This window comes from Cryptomeria japonica, chromosome 11 (genome assembly GCF_030272615.1).
Source record: "Cryptomeria japonica chromosome 11, Sugi_1.0, whole genome shotgun sequence".
Classification (NCBI taxonomy): domain Eukaryota; kingdom Viridiplantae; phylum Streptophyta; class Pinopsida; order Cupressales; family Cupressaceae; genus Cryptomeria; species Cryptomeria japonica.
Genome location: NC_081415.1, coordinates 440026165 through 440046572, shown reverse-complemented (window position 1 = coordinate 440046572; position 20408 = coordinate 440026165). Strand labels below are relative to the sequence as shown.

At 34.6% G+C, this 20408-nt stretch overlaps 1 protein-coding gene across 1 annotated transcript in view; it reads right to left on the bottom strand.

Moving 5' to 3' along the window:
• Window positions 1-520: 520 nt before the first annotated feature.
• The window catches only part of LOC131860241 (uncharacterized), a 56769-nt gene continuing 36881 nt past the window's right edge, over window positions 521-20408 (bottom strand). The window contains exon 2 of the mRNA XM_059214622.1: window positions 521-772. Coding sequence (XP_059070605.1) covers window positions 521-772 — 252 coding nt within the window. The remainder of the gene's footprint in view (window positions 773-20408) is intronic.

Sequence of the window (20408 nt, the reverse complement as noted above, 5' to 3'; positions counted from 1 at the left end):
AAGTGTCTCAACTGACACTGCCTCTATCTCCAGGTGGATCCTTTCTGATAGACCCTACCCCAGGATGTTCCAATGATGTTCGAGGTGGACCTATGACACCAGCACTACTAGTACCTATTGAGGTAGATCTGCACGATCTCTTGCAAGATATATAAGCATTGTAGCTTGGAACTTGCTCTCCCTCTAGGGAAACTCTCTCTTACTCTCGATGCCAATACATACACTCCTTAGATAGCTGAATAAGATGTTCATCATGTGCTAGCATACCTTTATCAAAGGACCTATAGTGATCGTAAGCATCATGTGCCAACTCAGCCCTCCTCACTACATCATCTTGCTCCCTCTGGAGACAATCCCTCTCACTAGCAATCTAATCTCTCTTCCTCTCCAAGGCAGCATAGTCCATATGAAATAGCTCCTTCTCATCACTCCATTTCTTCCTCAACCTTGTAATCTCATCCTCCAGACTCCAAATTCACGCTCTCAGAACCTGCGGATCAACATCATCTCCATCACCACCCTATCCTCCATCTCTGACTCCTTCTGTAGGCGGTACATCATTTAACTCTAACATCTCACTGTCATCCCCATCATCGTTTCTCGATGATCCTGAAGTTGAATTATTGTCATCCCCGTTGCTACTAGACTCGGTGTTTCCAGTGATGTCTATGTCCTCCTCTCCATCTCCTCCCTCCTTATCTCCTCCCCCACCCCCATCTCCTTTTTCCTCCTCTCCATATCTGTCTCCCTCCTCCCCGTCATCCCCCCTCCACTATCTCCGATGACATATCTGTTGAGGTGTAATAGGAACTATAGGATCAGTAAGTGGAATAGGCCTATGTCTGATTGGCCATGTGTCATACAATGGTGTCATGCCTGGATCTGCAAAACCAGCTCTCCAACCCCATTGAAATGCCTGAAGTGCATCAAACTCTATAACAACCATATGATGTTGTATACATGCTCCCCAATCATATACCTCCAAAGCAACCCGAGAAATATAAGTTGTAATAGTAGGTACTCCCTATACCTCCCCAAAATGCCTAAACATGTCCTACAAAGTACATCTCAATGATCCTTTGTGTCTCCACAATCCTTCCTATAAGGAATCTCTACTGCCTACAGAATGGTAAATGTTGGTCATCATCCGCCCAACCGGGGAAATCTAAGTAAGGTCTCCAGATAAAGTGTTGTAAGATGTCAATCTGATATCGCCAATATAAAGTGTTACCCAAGCCCCTGTGCCCAATATCGGGTGTATATCTATAAGTGTATGGCTCCTCAGGATACAAATCAACGTGAATCACTAGCTTAGAGATAGAAATATGCACCCAATCCCAGACTTGAAGCAATGTCACACCGCAACTGATAGATCTATATCTCAAATAAACAACACTATATATTTGATAATGTAATACCCTAAAAATGGTCATCCAAAACCATGGGCCCCTAATCTCGACTATGTGCTTAAATCCAATAAAATTCATCAAGGTCCTAAATCAAATAATCAATTTAAATCAATCATGAGAGTCTGATTAATTAATTCCTAAGGTATAGAAATGCAACATGGCAATTACAATTAACTAAATTCTCATTTAATTAAATGATCAAATTCAAAATTCAAAATAGAAAATCTTTTTAAAATTAAATATCTCATTTATTTAATTAAATATCTTTTTCATATTTAATAAACAAATTAAAATTACCATAAATCTTCAAAAAAGGAAACAAATCAAGAAAGAGGAATTAATTTGAAAAATAAATAAAAATTGCCATAAATCTTTAAAAAATGGAAACAAATCAAGAAAGAGGAATTAATTTGAAAAATAAATAAAAATTGTCATAAATCTTCAAAAATGGAAACAAATCAAGAAAGAGGAATTAATTTGAAAAAACAAATTGGAAATTATGAGCACAAATCTTCAAAAAAGGAAACAAATCAAGAAAGAGGAATTAATTTGAAAAATAAATTGGAAATTATTTTCACAAAAATTCAAAAAGGAAACAAATCGACTGAACTCAAGAAAAATGGAAAGAATCTGAGTTGCTGATTTGAACTCGATCTTATCTCTCCAAAATGGAATTAAATTGTCCAATCAAATCATTTCACTTGGATTGTGCTTCCTTCAAATCGATCTTGACCGTTCATTAAAGATCAATCCTGACCTTTGGTCTCCCTCTTGATTGTCCTATAAATTCAGGCTCTCATTCTTCAATCAGGATCTGAGAATTTTACATCGTTATTATGCTAATATTGTGTTGCAGGTGATCGAGGAAATTTTGAAGAAGCTTTGCATATTTAATTCACCAGTCAACTTAGTTTTCATTTAGCTTTCATCTAATCTTAGAATCATTTAGATTTCTAGTTCATTAGATTAGAGTCATTTCTCTTATCTAGATTCAATTTCTTGCATATAATCTACCTTACCTTCATTTAGAGCTTTGATCATTTTATAATCTCATTTCTCTTAAACAATTAATCTTGCATTCAATCTTGCATTCACCTAGTTGCATGCATTTAAAATTCTTTTGTTTGAGTGTAGTCTAGTCACTGGATAGCTTAGCAATTTGAGAGCAATCCACACTCGCACTTTCTAGGAGGAAATAAGCCAAGTTGAAATGGATTTCATTTTGTTGTTTTTGATTAACTTATCCATGCAAATAATGATTTATTGAAGTGTTTGTGCCCTTGCAGGTTCCCCAAATTTCACTTACACATTTCTGGCGCCGATTATTTGCATGGGTTAGTTAATCAAAAACAACAAAATGAAATCCATTGCAAGTCGGGTTATTGCCTCCTAGAAGGTGTGAGTATGGATTGCTCTTGGATTGCTAAGCTATCCAGTGACTAGACTACACTCAAACAGAGGATTTTTAAATGCATGCAACTAAGTGAATGTAAGATTGATAATTAAATGCAAGATTGAATGTAAGAAATTAAATCTAGATAAGAGAAATGAATCTAAGCTAATGAACTAGAAATCTAAATGATTCTAAGATTAAAAGAAAGCTAAATGAAAACTAAGTTGACTGATGAATTAAACATGCAAAGCTTCTCAAAATTTCCTCGATAACCTGCAACACAATATGAGTATAATAATGATGTAAAATTCTTAGATCCTGATTGAAGAACGAGAGCCTAAATTTATAGGAAAATAAAGAGGGAGACCAAAGGTCAGGATTGATATTTAATGAACGGTCGAGATCAATTCAAAGGAAGCACAATCCAGCTGAAATGATTTGATTAGAAAATCCAATTCCATTTCCAAGAGATAAGATTCGGTTCAAATTAGCAACTCAAATTCTTTCCATTTTCCTTGAGTTCAGTCGATTTGTTTCCTTTTTTGAATTTTTGTGCTCATAATTTCCAATTTATTTTTCAAATTAATTCCTCTTTCTTGATTTGTTTCCTTTTTTGAAGATTTGTGCTCATAATTTCCAATTTATTTTTCAAATTAATTCCTCTTTCTTGATTTGTTTCCTTTTTTGAAGATTTATGGAAATTTTTATTTATTTTTCAAATTAATTCCTCTTTCTTGATTTGTTTCCTTCTTTTGAAGATTTGTGGTAATTTTTATTTATTTTTCAAATTAATTCCTCTTTCTTGATTTGTTTCCTTTTTTGAAGATTTATGGCAATTTTTATTTATTTATTAAATATGCAAAAGATATTTAATTAAATAAATGAGATATTTGATTTTAAAAAGATTTTCTATTTTCAATTTTCAATTTGATCAATTAATTAAATGAGAATTTAATTAATTGTAATTGTCATGTTGCATTTCTATACCTTAGGAATTAATTAATCAGGCTCTCATGATTGATTTAAACTGATTATTTGATTCAAGAGCTTGATGAATTTTATTGAATTTAAGCACATTAGTCGAGATTAGGGGCCCATGGTTTTGGATGACCATTTTTAGGGTATTACATTTGCCCCTCTTTGAATTGATGTGCAAGCAACACATTGATTCAAAGAACAATTGATGTCTAGGAGATACCAATTATGAACTTGATTGATCACGAACCAGATGAAGAGTGAGTTATTCAGTTTATTTTGAAGTGATGAAATTGAACAAACTGATTGAAAGCGATACCGAATCTGAACTTGATTAAACTAGGACCAATGAAGAGCAAAGATATCGAACTTGAACTTGTTGGATCAAGAAGCGGATCTTATTGATCTAGAACTTGATTGAACTACACACAGTGAGTGAAGATAAAACTGATCTTGAACTTGATGGATCAAGACATGATGAACAAAGATAAACTATCCAGCTTGATTTGATGTGATGAAACTAAACACCTACTTAGATTGAGCGTGTGATCAAAGACACTCTTTAAACCCTTGATTGAGTTTAAACGAATAATTAGCTTGATGAAAAGTGATGAAATTGATTAACGTTAAGAGACTGATTGAGATGAAGACAATATCAACTTGATTTGATGTGACGAAACTTATATGCCCCTAGAGATTGATTTGATTCAGATGATCGAGAAATCTCAGCTTGATATGAAGCAATGAAGTTGAGATGCCCCTAGAGATAAGGTCTTGTTTGATGTTTGGTAAAGATTAGCTTCTCGACTTGTAATGAAGATTTTGAAAGAAATTCTCGACTTTGAGGATGTGATCACTAATGATGATTATGTCATGAGTATGCCCCCTCGGGAGCGAAATTGAAATATCTGCAAGTTGCGCAGTGATTTCAAGAAATTTGATAAAAAGATTAAGTGATTAATGATTTGAGCACAAAGAATGATTCAGAGAGCCATTTGAAGATTTAGCGTGGATTGATGAGAAATTAAGCGCAAATTGAAGAAAAGAATGGGCATTTGATGAAAGCACTAAGTGGTCACAGTTGTGCGAAATTGAGTAGGAAGATGATCTCGGATTTCAATTTCGATCCCGAAAATAGAATCAGGACGGTCAAATTAACCAAGGGTGCAATTTTCACGCTAATCGGAAGAAGTTGAAAATTGGGGTTTTGACTATATAAGGTCGTGAAGAGAAGGTTGATTTAAATTCAAGCTCCAAGTGAAGAAGACCAAAATCATCGTTAGTATGCCAGATTCACCATGCAATGCATGAAACTTAACATGAATGCAGAAGATGCAACTAGGACCTAGTCACTAGATTTGGATTCACTTTCTTATCATCATTGAGCGTTAAATGTAGGAAATAGACATAAGAATCAAGGCACAAAGAGCCAGGATGACCTAAATGTCCTATCCTCTTTGATATAGCAGCCAAACATAAGCACCAAGGCAAAAGGAGGCCAAGATAACCTGAATGCTTCTTGCATGCAAACACAAGAGACACTTAAAATAGACAAGGAAATAGTTCCAACCTCACTAAAGCGTGCATATTAACGGAGTCAAGGTATGTGAGGCCATTTCACCTTAATGCGAAGGCTCTTATCATAGACACTCAGTTTATAGGATGTTTTCAGATCATTGGAATCACATTCACAAGCAGAAAACAAAGAAAGGTATTATGCCCCCAGTCCTTGTACCTCTTAGTCAAGATAGACTTCCTTGAGTTACTCAGAGGGAATAATGAGCGAAAAGCCAATATAAAAGACAACATACAAAGAAAATGTCAGCATAGCTCAAGCAGTTTGAGTTGTTGTTTTTAGTTGTTCTTGTTTTGCATGTTTGATAGGGCGCCAGTGATCAAAACTCTGTATAAGGTAGGAGATAGAAGACAGACTCAGAGTGAATGATCCAGACATGACTAACACAAGGATGGCTTGGTTGAGCTGCTAAGGGCTTTAAGATTGAAGTACCATAGGATTATAATGTTGATTGATTGCAATCCATAAGGTTTCTAAGGAGAACCAAGGGGGGTCACGACAGTGACTAAAGATTAAGCACAAGCAAAAGAAAAGCAAGAAAGAAGGGAATGAAAGCAGGGAATGCCAAGGTTACGTTGATAGATGGAGCACTTGTGAGTACAAAAGGTGTCTGTTTACCAGGTTTTCACCTTCTTGGTAGAGATATTTTTTTTTTTTATGTCACTGAGTGCCTATTTTCCAGGTTTTCACTACATCAACCATTTTTTCAAGACTTTTTTTATCTTTTTTTTTTTTTTACTTTTTATGATTTTTTGGGATTTTTTTCAGGACTTTTTATGATTTTATTATGTTTGCCCCTAGTGTCTAATGAGGGAAAAGGGATTTTGAGTACATGAATAGATAAGCGAATGATGGAGAAAGCTTATGTGATTATCAAGGACTATCTCACAATGTTAATCCAAGGACAGGGACTAGATATAGCAATGTAAAGCAAGGATTTTAGCGATGTAAAGCAAGGATATAGCGCACCAAAGCAAGGATATAGCATAACGAATCCATATGGTCCAAATAAGTGGCCATGTCAAGAGATTTGTGGAAAGCATGTTTTTGCATTTTTTCCATAGTGTTGCTCAAGATCAAGGAATAGATTTGGATAGGGGACAAATAGAATAAGAAAGATCAAAGGTGGTAATGAAGGATGTAAGCGAGAAAAGGATAGGAGCTAAAGGGTCTGGATCAAGTGTAATAGATAGGACATATGAAGCCTGCAAAGATCATTAACTTATCAAGATCAAAGGTGGAAAAGGGATATAAATGTAGATAGAGTGAATGAGGGATATGGAGGATGAAGGATAATGGAAGAAGAAGGATAATAGATGGATGTACATGGATGGAACTTTCCCCCAGTGTAAAGTGCAAAAGGATAATGGATTACGCATGACGCCTATTTTGCCAAGTTTTCATCATTGTACTTTCCCAAGGCACCACAAGAAGTAGTTTTCACTCATGGAAGAAATTATTTCTCTTTACTTTTTTTTTAATTTTTTTTTCTCACTTTTTCAACATTTTTTTATTTTTTGGAAGATAATGGAGGATGATAGGGGTTCAAATAAGGACCCCCATAGACTCTCTTCTTTGGATGGTACCCTTGGAATATGAGTTGCAATAAACCATGGCTATGAAGGTATGCTCAAAGATGTTGGCAGGATAATGAAATGAAACTAGGGCAAGGATTTATGCAAATAATTTGATAAGAGGGATGGAAGGGTGAAAAAGAGGTGTTGGATAATGGATGGGATGTTGGAAGAATTGTGTATGGCTAGATAAAAATGTTGGAAATATAAATATTGGCACACACTTTGAGGGATAGTGGACATATGGAAGAGAAGGGAATCTTAGATTTTGAGATTTGGATGGAGGAAAAGTTACAGATTTTGGGGCATAAGAACCCAAAAATGGATGGAGGAGGCGATGGAGGAATAGACTCCGAAGGTTTGGATGGAGGAACAACAATTTTGGATGCCAATTTTGATTTTTCTTTAGACTTTTGTGCTTCAAGTAACCACTTAGGGATCCACATGGTTTTTTTATTTTTGATGTTTTTTGTAGTTCCTTAGAGCGCATTGCTTGTACAAGTGCCTTAGGAACCCATATAAATTTTGACTTTTCTTCTTCCTTTATGGGCCTTTGTGGCATTTTGTATTTTTCTTTTTCTTTTTGGATCATATTTTGCTTTGTTTTGACATGTCGATTAGATGGGACATGTTGATCCTTGAATACATGTGGATTGCTTGATTTATGACTTTTATGCTTGGCATCCAAATTGCTTGGAGGGAGATGCATGGATAGATAGAAATGATATGGAGGTCTTTTAGATGTATGGAAGGTAGTCGAAGATGTGTGCCTTTGTTGATCCCTCATAAGGGACAGAGGGATATCGGGACCTAGAATGGATGGAAGGGGTGAAGGAGAAGGCATGTATTTGGATTTAACTGAAGAAATGGAGGATTTATGAGAGATACCAACATCTTGAGAAATGTCCCTGATCTTTAATGTGGATGGGTTCTTGCTTGTGGAGATCTACCCCTTTATAAATATTTTGACTTGTAGGATACACTTTGCTTTGGAAAGAAGGCGTGAGTCCATTATGAGATGGAGGTGGAATGTAAGGAATGATAGGATCATGAAGTGAATTAGATTGGACCAAAGTGGAGGAACCCATTGTGCATGTGGGGGGCTCATTAACATCTTGCAACAACATATTATCTCTAGAATCATCAGAGGGACTAGGATCATGGGTGGGATCAGAATCAATGACAGGCTCTTCAATGGAAGGAATAATGAGATCATCAAAAGAAATGAGATCTTGGAGTGTATATGGAGGACTAGGACATGGAGACGGGGGGACAAAGGAATCTCGTGGGGGATTTAAAGGGATTATTTTATCTTGACAAGGAGTATCTAAAAGTGAAGGGATACTTTGATCTTGACAAGGAGGAAGATCACCAGATTCCTCATTAAAGGCGCTATTCTTTTGACTTTCAATGGATTCATCGAAAAGAATGGAAGGTATATCTTGATCTTGCGTAGGAAGTGGATTAGAAATGGGATTTGGAAGGATGATTTTCTCTTGAGATGGAAAGGTATAAGGGGATCATCATGGGATTCTAGTGAAATATGATCTTTTTCAATCATTAGATGGGATGAGGAGTTTTGGCGTCTTGATCTTGATTTATGATAGGACTCATTTCTTCATTCTTCAAATTATCCTCTTGACATGGAATCACTTCTAAGGAAGGGATAGGATTTTGCATAGGCGTAGGGGATTCTTGGAAGGTCTCCATATTTTGGCATGATGGGGAAACATTTTGAGTGGGACTCTTTGGAGTGGGTATGTTTGGAATTGGAGTGCATGATGGCATAGGATCTGGGATTTTTAAATCTTTAAAGGGACTTGTATCAATATTGGCATTAACTTGGATTTCCACAGGAGATAGCCCTTGAAAGAAAACATGAGAAGTTTCATTGTTTGAAGGAGATGGTATGGATTGTTGCTGAGATGTTTTAGGAGATGAAGGCATCATGTAAGGGATGAAGGCCACATATGGAGCCTTGCTAGACATAGGTTCATGATTTTGATCATGCTTAGAAGTAGTTCCTTCTTTTTCTTTAGGTGAGTCATTAGGATCTTCAATTTCAATGACAACATTATCAATGAGATCTTGAATCTTATGTTTTAATTCCATACAATTCGAAGTCTTATGTTCATTTTGTCTATGACATGCACAATACTTACTCAAAAATTCACATCCCCATGTGGTCTTTTTTGGCAATATGATAAGATTATGCTCAAGAAGCTCTTTCAAAGTCGACTCGATAGATTGCCCCAAAGGTGTAAACTGTCTATCTAGAGGATATTTGGAGGAAATGTCTTTATGTCTTGATGAAGGTTTCTTGTGAGCTTGTTAGAGATTTGTCTTTTGATTGTCAATTTATTTGCTAGTTTTTTATTGTCAAATCATATAATCTTTTTAGCATTCCTTGAAGTTTCTCACTCTTGATATCATGCATTTGTTTTTCAAATGGAGTCACTGATTTATTTTGTTGGATTTTCATGTCATATATTTTTTTTTTGATATCTTGAATCATTTGAGCCAAGGTAGCTATGGGAATTGGAGCTAAGGTAGCCATTTACAGTTGATAGTGAGAGGTCTTATAGATGTCACAGTGAGATCAAATCTAGTTGTTCGTTGAGGCCAAAGGTTGATATTCAAACTTATGCGGGTGAGATACACTGACTCTGATTTTGAGTCGATACTAAGTAGCCTAAGTGATACTCGAGAGTGAAGTTTGGACAATAGATTCGTTGATTGGATTAGGTTGATTGAGCCAGATAAGAGGTAACTGACAAAATTGTGCAACACAACTGCAGAAGGTACACTGCCAAGGTGTCTTTATGATCAAGTTTAGAAAAAAAGGAATAAGCTTGTTGTTTACGTTTTAGGATTGATCAAACAAGATTGTCAAAAGCCTTGTTTTTAGCAACTTTGAAAGACTTGTAAGCAGTGACTCATACAACATACTTTCAATGTTCGGATGACAATCCAAGGGTTTCCAGACGACAAATGTAGATACTCTTACGAGTTTCTACCTATGCTCAGACGACAATTTAGTACTTCTCAGACGACAAACTATGAAGGATGATGATGACTCATACGACTTAGGAATGGACATAGGACATGTTTTGACAGAGTTTTGATCACTGACTTGGTTTTTAGTTTGTCTTTCAGTTTCAGTTTTGATGTTTCTAATTATGTTGAGGTTTTCTTTCAATTGTTTTGAGGGATGAAAAGAAAAACAAACAGTAGGTGTAAAATAATAACAAGCACAATAAGCTAACCCTATGGAAGTTGGCTAAGAAGGAAAGCCTTTGCCCGCAACCTAAGCACACACCCAATAGCTAATCAAAATACGATCACCAAGTCTCACGCAATTGATTCTCAATGTCGTATTAGCCGACTCCAAACGCTAATGGGGGCACAATATGCTGAGTAATCTTGAGGGGAAAACCAGCTATCCCCTTGCACAAAGATTATCCTCCTTTCGGAGGTGAGTCCGGTAGCTTCTAATCAAAAGTTTGTAGTAAGGGTTCCATTCAGAAGTACCACCTGACTTTCATGCAAGCGTGATTTAGATACAAAACCTAGCAGGGTGTTGAAACCATGTAGTCATGCAAGTGTGATTTAGACCGCGAGGCTCTACAAGATGCTCAACATGAGATACTCCTCATAAATGAAGCAGTGCCACCAATTATTCTATCTCCTGGGACTTTCACCCTAGAAGTATTTTATTATAGTGAGTTGGATTCCTGGCTTTGGTCGGACTCACTTGGGCCGTTCCCTCTCACCGAGCCTTAGGGGCTTCTCGGGAGGCAGGCCCTCAAAAAGGTATCAACAGATTTCAAACTCTAATAGAAAAAAAAAATCTCAAGGTTTGGATTTCTGATTGTCCGAATGGACAAGAGAATACTGTCCTACTCTAGATTTTTCCCAGGAACATGTAAAACAAATTTCTTTCCCTTATAGAAATTGAAGTGTTCCTAAAAAAATTAAGAAGATAAAATGTTTTTTTGTATCTCTCGAGGCAACCTACAAAACAAAGATATCATTAGTTCGAGTTTATAATCTTTGGCAAGCGTATGTTTAATGATTGAATTCTTTACCAAGAGAACTTGCAAATATTAAAAGTAAAAAATTAGTTACCAAAATAACATAAAAAAATCATCAAAAGAAAAATCTAGCATGCAAACTGTAAATTAAACTAATCTAACAAGAATTTCCATTCTTTATGACTATCCTAGTTATGACAGTTTTGATAGTAATGCACTCTGTCATTCATAACATTCAAACCAGACAACATTAGGAAAATCTCTTCATTGAAAATTTAGAAAACTTGGTTTGAAACAACATATCAAAAATTTGTTTAGATCCAACAGTTCAATAAAAAAGTTATACCCTCCGAATAGAGACCATTTTTTATTGTCACTGAAGAAAAAGTAAAATGATAGTACTGCACTCTGTCATTCATAACTTTTAACCCGGACAATATTAGGCAAATCTCTTCAGTTAAAATACAGAAAACTTTGTTTTAAATAACATATAAAAAATTGGTTTAGATCCAATGGTTAATAAAAATTTATGCTCTCCGAACAAAGATCATTTTTTACTGTCACAAAAGAACAAGCAAAAAGAAAGATTTTTATTTGCAAATTTAACACATGTTTATTAGTTATAAAGACCAAACATAAAATATGTTCAAACAACATTAGAAATCTTGTATTCATGGGTTCGAGCCCCACGGTGGGCACTATAAATGTGTGTGTGAAATTTGGAGAACCTGCAAGGGCACAAACACTTCAATAAACCATTATTTGCATGGGTTAGTTAATCAAAAACAACAAAATGAAATCCATTGCAAGTTGGCTTATTGCCTCCTAGAAAGTACGAGTATGGATTGTTCTTAGATTGCTAATCTATCCAGTGACTAGATTACACTTAAATGGAGGATTTTTAAATGCATGCAACTAGGCAAATGCAAGATTGATAATTAAATGCAAGAAATTGAATCTAGATAAGAGAAATGAATCTAAGCTACTGAACTAGAAATCTAGATGATTCTAAGATTAAATGAAAGCTAAATGAAAACTAAGTTGACTTATGAAATAAATATGCAAAGCTTCTTCAAAATTTCCTCGATAACCTACAACACAATATTAGCATAATAACAATGTAAAATTCTCAAATCCTGATTGAAGAATGAGAGCCTGAATTTATAGGAAAATCAAGCGGGAGACCAAAGGTCAGGATTGATCTTTAATGAACGGTCGAGATCAATTCGAAGGAAGCACAATCCAGGTGAAATGATTTGATTGAACAATTTAATTCCATTTTGGAGAGATAAGATTGAGTTCAAATTAGCAACTCAAATTCTTTCCATTTTTCTTGAGTACGGTCAATTTGTTTCCTTTTTTGAATTTTTGTCCTCATAATTTCCAATTTACTCTTCAAATTAATTCCTCTTTCTTGATTTGGTTCCTTTTTTGAAGATTTGTGCTCATAATTTCCATTCTATTTTTCAAATTAATTCCTCTTTCTTGATTTGTTTCCTTTTTTGAAGATTTATGACAATGTTTATTTATTTTTCAAATCAATTCCTCTTTCTTGATTTGTTTCCTTTTTTTTGAAGATTTATGGCAATTTTTATTTATTTTTCAAATTAATTCTTCTTTCTTGATTTGTTTCCTTTTTTGAAGATTTATGGCAATTTTATTTATTTGTTAAATATGCAAAAGTTATTTAATTAAATAAATGAGATATTTAATTTTTAAAAAAATTCTATTTTGAATTTTAAATTTGATCAATTAATTAAATGAGAATTTAATTAATTGTAATTGCCATATTGCATTTCTATACCTTAGGAATTAATTAATCAGGCTCTCATGATTGATTTAAATTGATTATTTGATTTAGGACCTTGATGAATTTTATTGAATTTAAGCACATTAGTCGAGATTAGGGGCCCATGGTTTTGGTTGACCATTTTTAGGGTATTACAGATAGTATATCATGGCCAAGAGACAAGGACCCCAAGCATACACACACTGATGAATGACCCTACCCCATCTGATTGGGAATCCTTAACCTCTCTTATCAGGAACGAGTGGACCTGCTACAATACTGCATAGAACTACTGTTAGGTCATCATAATCCAGACGAGCCTATGGTGTATCATAGTGACCACTAATTTGTAAATCCTACTCCTCACACTCAAATAAGTTACATAGTCCTACGAGACCATCATCATGATCATAAATGACACTATCTCCATGAATGGGAATATGAAGAATACACCAAACATCCTCTAATGTGATGGACACCTTACCAGTAGGAAGATGAAATGTACAAGTCATGGAATGCCACCGCTCAACTAATGTGGTGATCAAGGCCCCGTTGGTCGTAATCTCTGGAAGATGCAAAACATGATATAAACCCAGATGTTGGATATGTGTAACCTCCTCATCAAGTAACTGATCATGAAGATCAAGACTATTGGGTCTACTCTGTCTGCAATAGAGCATGCCAAGATTCTCCTGCAAGTAAAAATTGATGAAAATGTCAGATATCGTACTTCACAAGAAAAATTCATAACATACATATCAAGAAAGCAAAATTTTCCAACGTATGCATACCACTTATAACTTATGCGTAGCACTTACAACTAATGTGAAACATTTACAACATGTGCGTAATGTTTAACACTTATGCACGAACATATGCACACGTGTTTAAAAGGACAGTCTAATGCATGACACTTAACACTTTTGCGTCAAACATATACTAATGTGTGATGTTTAACACTAATGTGTAACATTAAAGATGAATGCATGAAAATCGACATATGAATGCATGAAGGATAAAAGTTGGAGCTCTAAAATTTTTTTGGAAAATTGACAAAAAAAAAAAAATGCAAAAAAATGAGCAAAATTTTGGAAACTTACGATGCCTCTCGTCCCAAGTGGTCTTTGATACGAACACACTCACTCAGACAAATGATGTTGTGCTCTAATGTTTGCTATGATGAACAAACGCTCGCAAGAAATCTCGAAAATCACAATGAGCTCTAAGAACTCAAAAAAATGCAAATGAGAAAATGAAAGGTCCAAATCACTATTTATAGCTTAAAATTAGGGTTTTTCTCACTTCGTCGGCCATTGTCCCCTTGAAATTCAAAACACTTATAGGCCAGTCAAACGGATTCAAAAAAGCGTGAAACTTCACATGATTGCTCACTAGCATATTATCAAAAAAATGGTCTCAATCTCAGAATTTTTGACCACTTTTTCCGAGAGGGCATATTTACACCCTAAGCGTCATTGGGGTGGGAATTTTTTAATTTTTCTTTGAAACAAAATCATTTTGACATTATCTAAAAGAGGGGCAAATGTAGACACCTAAAAATGTCTCATTGATCATGTGCCAATTATTCATCTAGTTAATTAAATAATTCTTTAATTAATTTAATTAATCTTATTCTTCTAAATTCATATTTCTTCATCATCTTACTAATTATCCTATTTCAATTTCTATACTAATCAATTAGTCATTTAAAACCTTTTTCTAAAAATAAATTAAATATTAATTATTTAATTAATTATGATTTAATTCTTTTAATTTAAATAATCTTTATTATTTAATTAAATCAATTTCTAAATAATTAAATAACTTCTTTAAATTATTTAATTAGCTAATTAACTAATTAATTCCTCTAATTCAAATTCAAATTCCAATTCCAAATTCTCAAATTCCAATTTCATTATTTCCTCGAATTCAAATTCAAATTCATATTCTTCCAATTTCGTCTAATTTCAAATACATGTGCATTTCAATTTCATAATTTCAAAAATCAAATTGAATTTCTAAATCAAGTTTGCATGATTTCAAAGATCAAGTTGAATTTAAATGAAACCAAAATCTAGTTAACATTCAAAAATCAAATTACAAATCTATCAAGTTCTAAATATATTCAAAAATCATATCGAATTATGAGAATTCATTATCATGCAAAGATTAAATTGAAAATCTAAATCAAGTTCAAGCACATGCTAAATTAATCAAATCAATTATCTTTCCAATCTCTATTTCTATCTTTCACTTCTTTTTTCCAAAAAGCTTTCAATTAGTTAACTATTCAATCTATTTTAATTGATCAATTCAATTAATTGATTAATTGCATCATTTCTTAATTATCCTCCAATCATTCTTTTTTCTATCTTCTAGATAGCTTTTTCTCAAATAGTTAACTCATTTATCTATTCAATCAATTGAGTTCCACCTCCAAATCAACAGTTCAACTATCAATTAGCATGTGAACTCACCTGAGTTCCACCTCTCCAAAAATCTATAAATTCGGGATCAACTCCCCATTTTCAACAATTACAAACTTTGAATCTTTGTGTCAATTGTAGGTTACCAACACGATATCTGAGAGCCACCATACCACAACGAAGAGAAGAACAATGGAAGCTATGATGCAAAATGGGGAGTTTTATATTGTTTAATTGATTCAATTATGCATCTATTTCATTGATTTATGTTTAGGATTGCTTAAATAATTAAGGAATTTGTTATTTTCATTATTTCCTATTTAGCTATGATTATTTTAGACATTAAAACAACTTTCTCAAAATATTTAACTCTCTCTTTGAAAGAGGTCCATGAACAAATATTTTAATCACAGAGATTGACTATAAATGCAAAATATGCAAACAATTTCATGATAGTAGCATGATGAATGCATAAACTAGCTAAACACTACTCATAGAAATCAAACTATTACAATAAACATACCCTCTCTGCAACCTTGACTCAAACACACTTCTATTACACCCTTCAAAGGGAAAATTCAGAACCTCTACATAAGAGAGAAGAAGAGGATAAGGAGAAGAAAAAGCTCCAGATTTAATCTGGTATTGACATTTGTCCCTCTCCAAAATCTGATTTGCATCTGAATCCAGCTTCTTCCCTTTCTCTGAATCCTTGCCTTTGCATCCCCGTGAAAGACATCCCATAAGGGACAAAATAAAATGTTGCGCATTTCATTTAATTAGCATCTTCTGTAAAAAATCTTTTCACCCCTTTTCTAATCTTTTGTGAAAATATTTTCACCATCTAGTAAAAACACACTTACTTCACCCATTTTGTGCACACTATATTCTCTATAATAATCTTCCATCATTTTCATTATTTATCCCTCTCAAATATTCTAATATAGGCAATAATAAAGTTTTGTATATGTATTACTATGCTCCCATATGTGTTTACCTATTCATATTCACTCATTTGCACCCTTAGTGAAACCATTTTCACTTATCAATGAAAAAATATTCTACTGTTTTTCACCAATATTCTCCTTGGTGTTCTTATGTAAAAGAAAAACTTTTGATTCATTTTGGCAATACTTAAAATTTTCAATAAAAATAATATTCATTTTTAAGTGAAATCATTTTACTTGTGAAATAATGGCCTACGTGAATTCATTTGCTCTGTGCCTCACTAACAAAATCATATCCTCTTTTGCTGGTAAAATTGTCATGTGGCTTTACTTGTAAATCTTACCCATTATATGCTCCTTGTGAGAAATATTTCACCTCTCCTTCATTTTATTTACTTTTGCCGATAAAAATTTCTTTGATTTCATTATTTTGTATCCTTTGTAAAAAACATTCATCAATTTGTGCAGGCCCTGAAGTCATGGTATTTCCTAAGACCACAATTCTTTGAGATGCATTGTCAAAACAACTCATGTTTCCTATCTATTTTGCATACATATCTTGTAGAGCATTTCATCCCTTTCCATTATACATTGATACATGTCCATAACTTGCTCCAAGGCTTTCATACTGGCACACGCAGGCAAAGGTTATGGAATTCGGCTCTACATCTGTCGATTGCATTTGTTTGAAAGTTTCTAAAGCATTTTTGCCAAATCCATTTTGTGTGTATTCTATAGTCATTATAGGCATGAGACCATATTTATTTGATGCATTATGTCAAAACAACTCACGTGTCTTAACTACTACGAAATTTCATTTCTCACCACCATAAATTCCTTTCACAGAAAAACAAACCCTAACCATTACGATCAAAATATTAGGGCACAAAGAACATGCATCATCACAACAGATTGAAACTCTTTTGCATTTTCGGCGAGCACGGGATGGGAATTTGTGAACGCTGAGGTGGAATACTTTATTTCATACATTTGAAACTCAGAGCTCACTGAAATCTATTTCCCACTCTACCTACTTGTCAAGCAAGAAGCTTTGTGTTGTTATTTGCTAACATAGAAAAACCTTCACTTAATGTTGGAACTATAAAGACTTATTGAAAGCTTTCGTCGGGTAATGATTTTAAAGTAAAACCTTGATATTAAAAGTCTTTCCTTTGTCTACAAATTTGGGAGAAGGCCCTTATTGATGGGCCTTTTGATACACCTAATACAAGCTAATTAAAACCAAGCTTCTACTGAAAAAGGTAAGGGAGAATGAACTCCCAACCTTCCAAGGTCTTTTTTATTGGGTCACAATGGTGCAAGGGTAACTTAATGTTCATGCGACTTGTTTCAATCAAGGGATCTTCTTGTTGCAAGTAGAGCATACAAATTGGGCCTATAATAAATAAATAAAGTCAAAAGATAAGGTAGGGTTGCGACGAAGAAAGTAAAGAGAGTAAACAAAGCATGTAACTACAAAATACATAAACTATGCAACATGATATTATCAATAACTTTTAAAATAGCATTGAGCATAATTTCCCATTAGAATGCAAGATCATCAATTTACATGCAAACAAAGCAAGATTTTTAAGAACAAACTTTTACAACATCGTTCAATCCTCATATATCAATAACATGCATGATATGATTCATAAAACAATAATGCTTGTAACAATCAAATGTTGTCTGGAATGAGAGAAGATATCAAATCACAAAAGAATACCAATTTTGATAAACACAATTTATTGACCATGTGATCCATAAATTGCTTGCATTAATTTAGAAAAGAAGCATCAACAATCACTGATACTGGATATGTCCAACTGTCTACAAAAAATTCAAAACTTGAAAATTGCATAAAATGAAATTTCTAGCTACTGGCCTCAAATCATCAATTCTCTAACCCTAACAATGACTCAGAAAATGACATTTATAGACCCAAAATCCCCAACACTTAAAATAAATTTTGCCTAAGACTCAACTACAAAAAAGAAGGAGTCGCAATTAACATGCAAGTTACTGCGCTCTGGCCTAAGTTAACTATTCATAAGTAAGTCTTCATTAAATGGAACTAGGAGCTATACTCCTCCTTTGGTGCAAGTTCCTCTCTTAAGGGTGTCATGCAGCCATGCATGTTGAGTAAACTTACTCCTTAGGTGTGATGTTAAAAGTTGTAGTTTAATCAGATTACACCACTAGTTGTCCTAATGTGTTGTAACTGCTCATCCTTTCTTGAGATAACTAGAGATATACATGTACTTCTTTGTTTATTTACTCGTTCTTCTCCTTGAAATTTTGATATTTCACCAAATAATATTCATTGAGGCCTAAGGTAGATTTTGACCATACCCAATTAGGAACTTGGAGAATTTGATTTTTTCCCTTAACTCCTCCATCTTGTCAACCAAGTAATCCACTACTTGAGTTGCTTGGTAAGACTGCAAAATGAGATACATGCATCTCTCCATCAATGTGGTGTCAAACTTGATCTTTGAAGAGAAATTATCAACTACCTATTGCTCCCATTATTTGAGCGCTAACTCTTGATCAAGCAAACTCTCTTTTGTATTTGTAAGAATGTGCTTCCCCAATATCTTGACTACATACTCCTCATATTTTTTCAATATTTATAAAAAAGAGGGATGCCCTTTCAACACTTCGCCTCTATATTGATCAACAATGTCCCTTTTAAACTCCAACCTATAGATGCAACCCTATAGAGTATTTAAATCTTCACCTCCCAACAGGTCTTCTTGTTGGATTACATTTTCTCCCAAGTCCTTGATTTTCTCCAACACCTTGATTAGCTTTTCCAACTTGTGGGACTGGGTTTCCCCTTGAATTGAGAAGAAGATCATAGGATTTTCAAGGAGGCAAGCATCCTTGTATATGCCTATGGTCTCTTGTAGGAACAACTTTACCTTAATTAATTGGTCGCTAGCCCATGTAACTACAACTGCTAGTTTTTCCTTTATAGTGTGTAGGACCTCAACTTCCCACTAAGGGAGAGTTGATGAGGGTTGTGAGTCTATTGCCTTTGAGTTGAATGGAAGTGATAAGTCTAGGAGAAAATACCTATACTACTCCGGCTGAGCCTTAATTTATTTTCCCATTTAGTTTGTTTTCTTAAGTTCACTTGAGAAACTTTGTAACCAGTTGGAGTTTTCTCTTCACCTTCTTTTCCTGGCACTGAGGTGGCTATACTTCTCATGACCCCGCTTGAATGATTCCTCGTCAAATGTTGTATGGTTTCTGCCTTTTTGCTTTCCTTGGAGTATTAGCCATAACATCCTAAAGAGTCACCTTAGGCAAGACAATCTTCCTTTTCATCTTGAAGTTGAAACTTAGCCACTGAGGCACATTAGAGTCTTGTTGACCACCTTGAGGAGTAACCTAAGCAGTCATTGCATAACTTTGTTTTACATGTTCTTGTTCCTTCTTGTGTAGGGGAGAAAGCGAAACCAGGTGACTAGAACCTAATCCCCCTTTTTCCAACACATTGGGAATACGAAAGAGCCTAGGGAGATAGCTCACTTTGGCTACTTCTTGTGAGAAAGAGAGAGACAAGGATTATCTCTTAGGGTTTCTATTTCTCTTGTTGTATGTGATAAGATAAAAAGGGTTTGAATGATCAACTAGACTAGGAGATAAAGAATGAAGCACATATGAATTGAAATTGCACAAACTTGCAAATCTCAAACTGAGATACTGAAAGTAGACAAGGGGGAGGAATTTGAATGTGTACCTAATGCTGAAAATAGAGCCAAATTGGCTAGGACTAGGGTGCCATGTCACTATCCCTGATGATCTGACAGAGAGTTGCAACTGAAAAGCTGAAATCTAAAGGTCCTGAACTTGAAACCTACCAAAAATCACCTGAAAGTGGGGGGACAGGGTGCCACACCCCTGTCCTGGGAAAGACCAGGGCACTACGCCCCTATCCCTGACAGATTTCAGCAATTCTAAGGGTTTTGGGTTGTACTTGTGCCTTTTGCAGATCTGTAACTCCTTCGGGGTACCTATTTTTGCACCTGCAACTAAAAAGAAAGGGTTTGGGTGGCTATATAGGGTTTTGCCTCAGTCAAACCCCTATGTTTGTGATTTCCACCTCCACAAAAGTTGACAATGTACTGAAAATGTGTGTACTAGAACCTTGTGTGTATCCAAGATCCTAAATGATAAGAAACTAGAGCTACCCTGCACTTTGGAGAGTAAACCCTAAATGCATGTAAATATAAATGTAAATGTAAATTACAATGATGCAAATAAAATGTGCTAAATT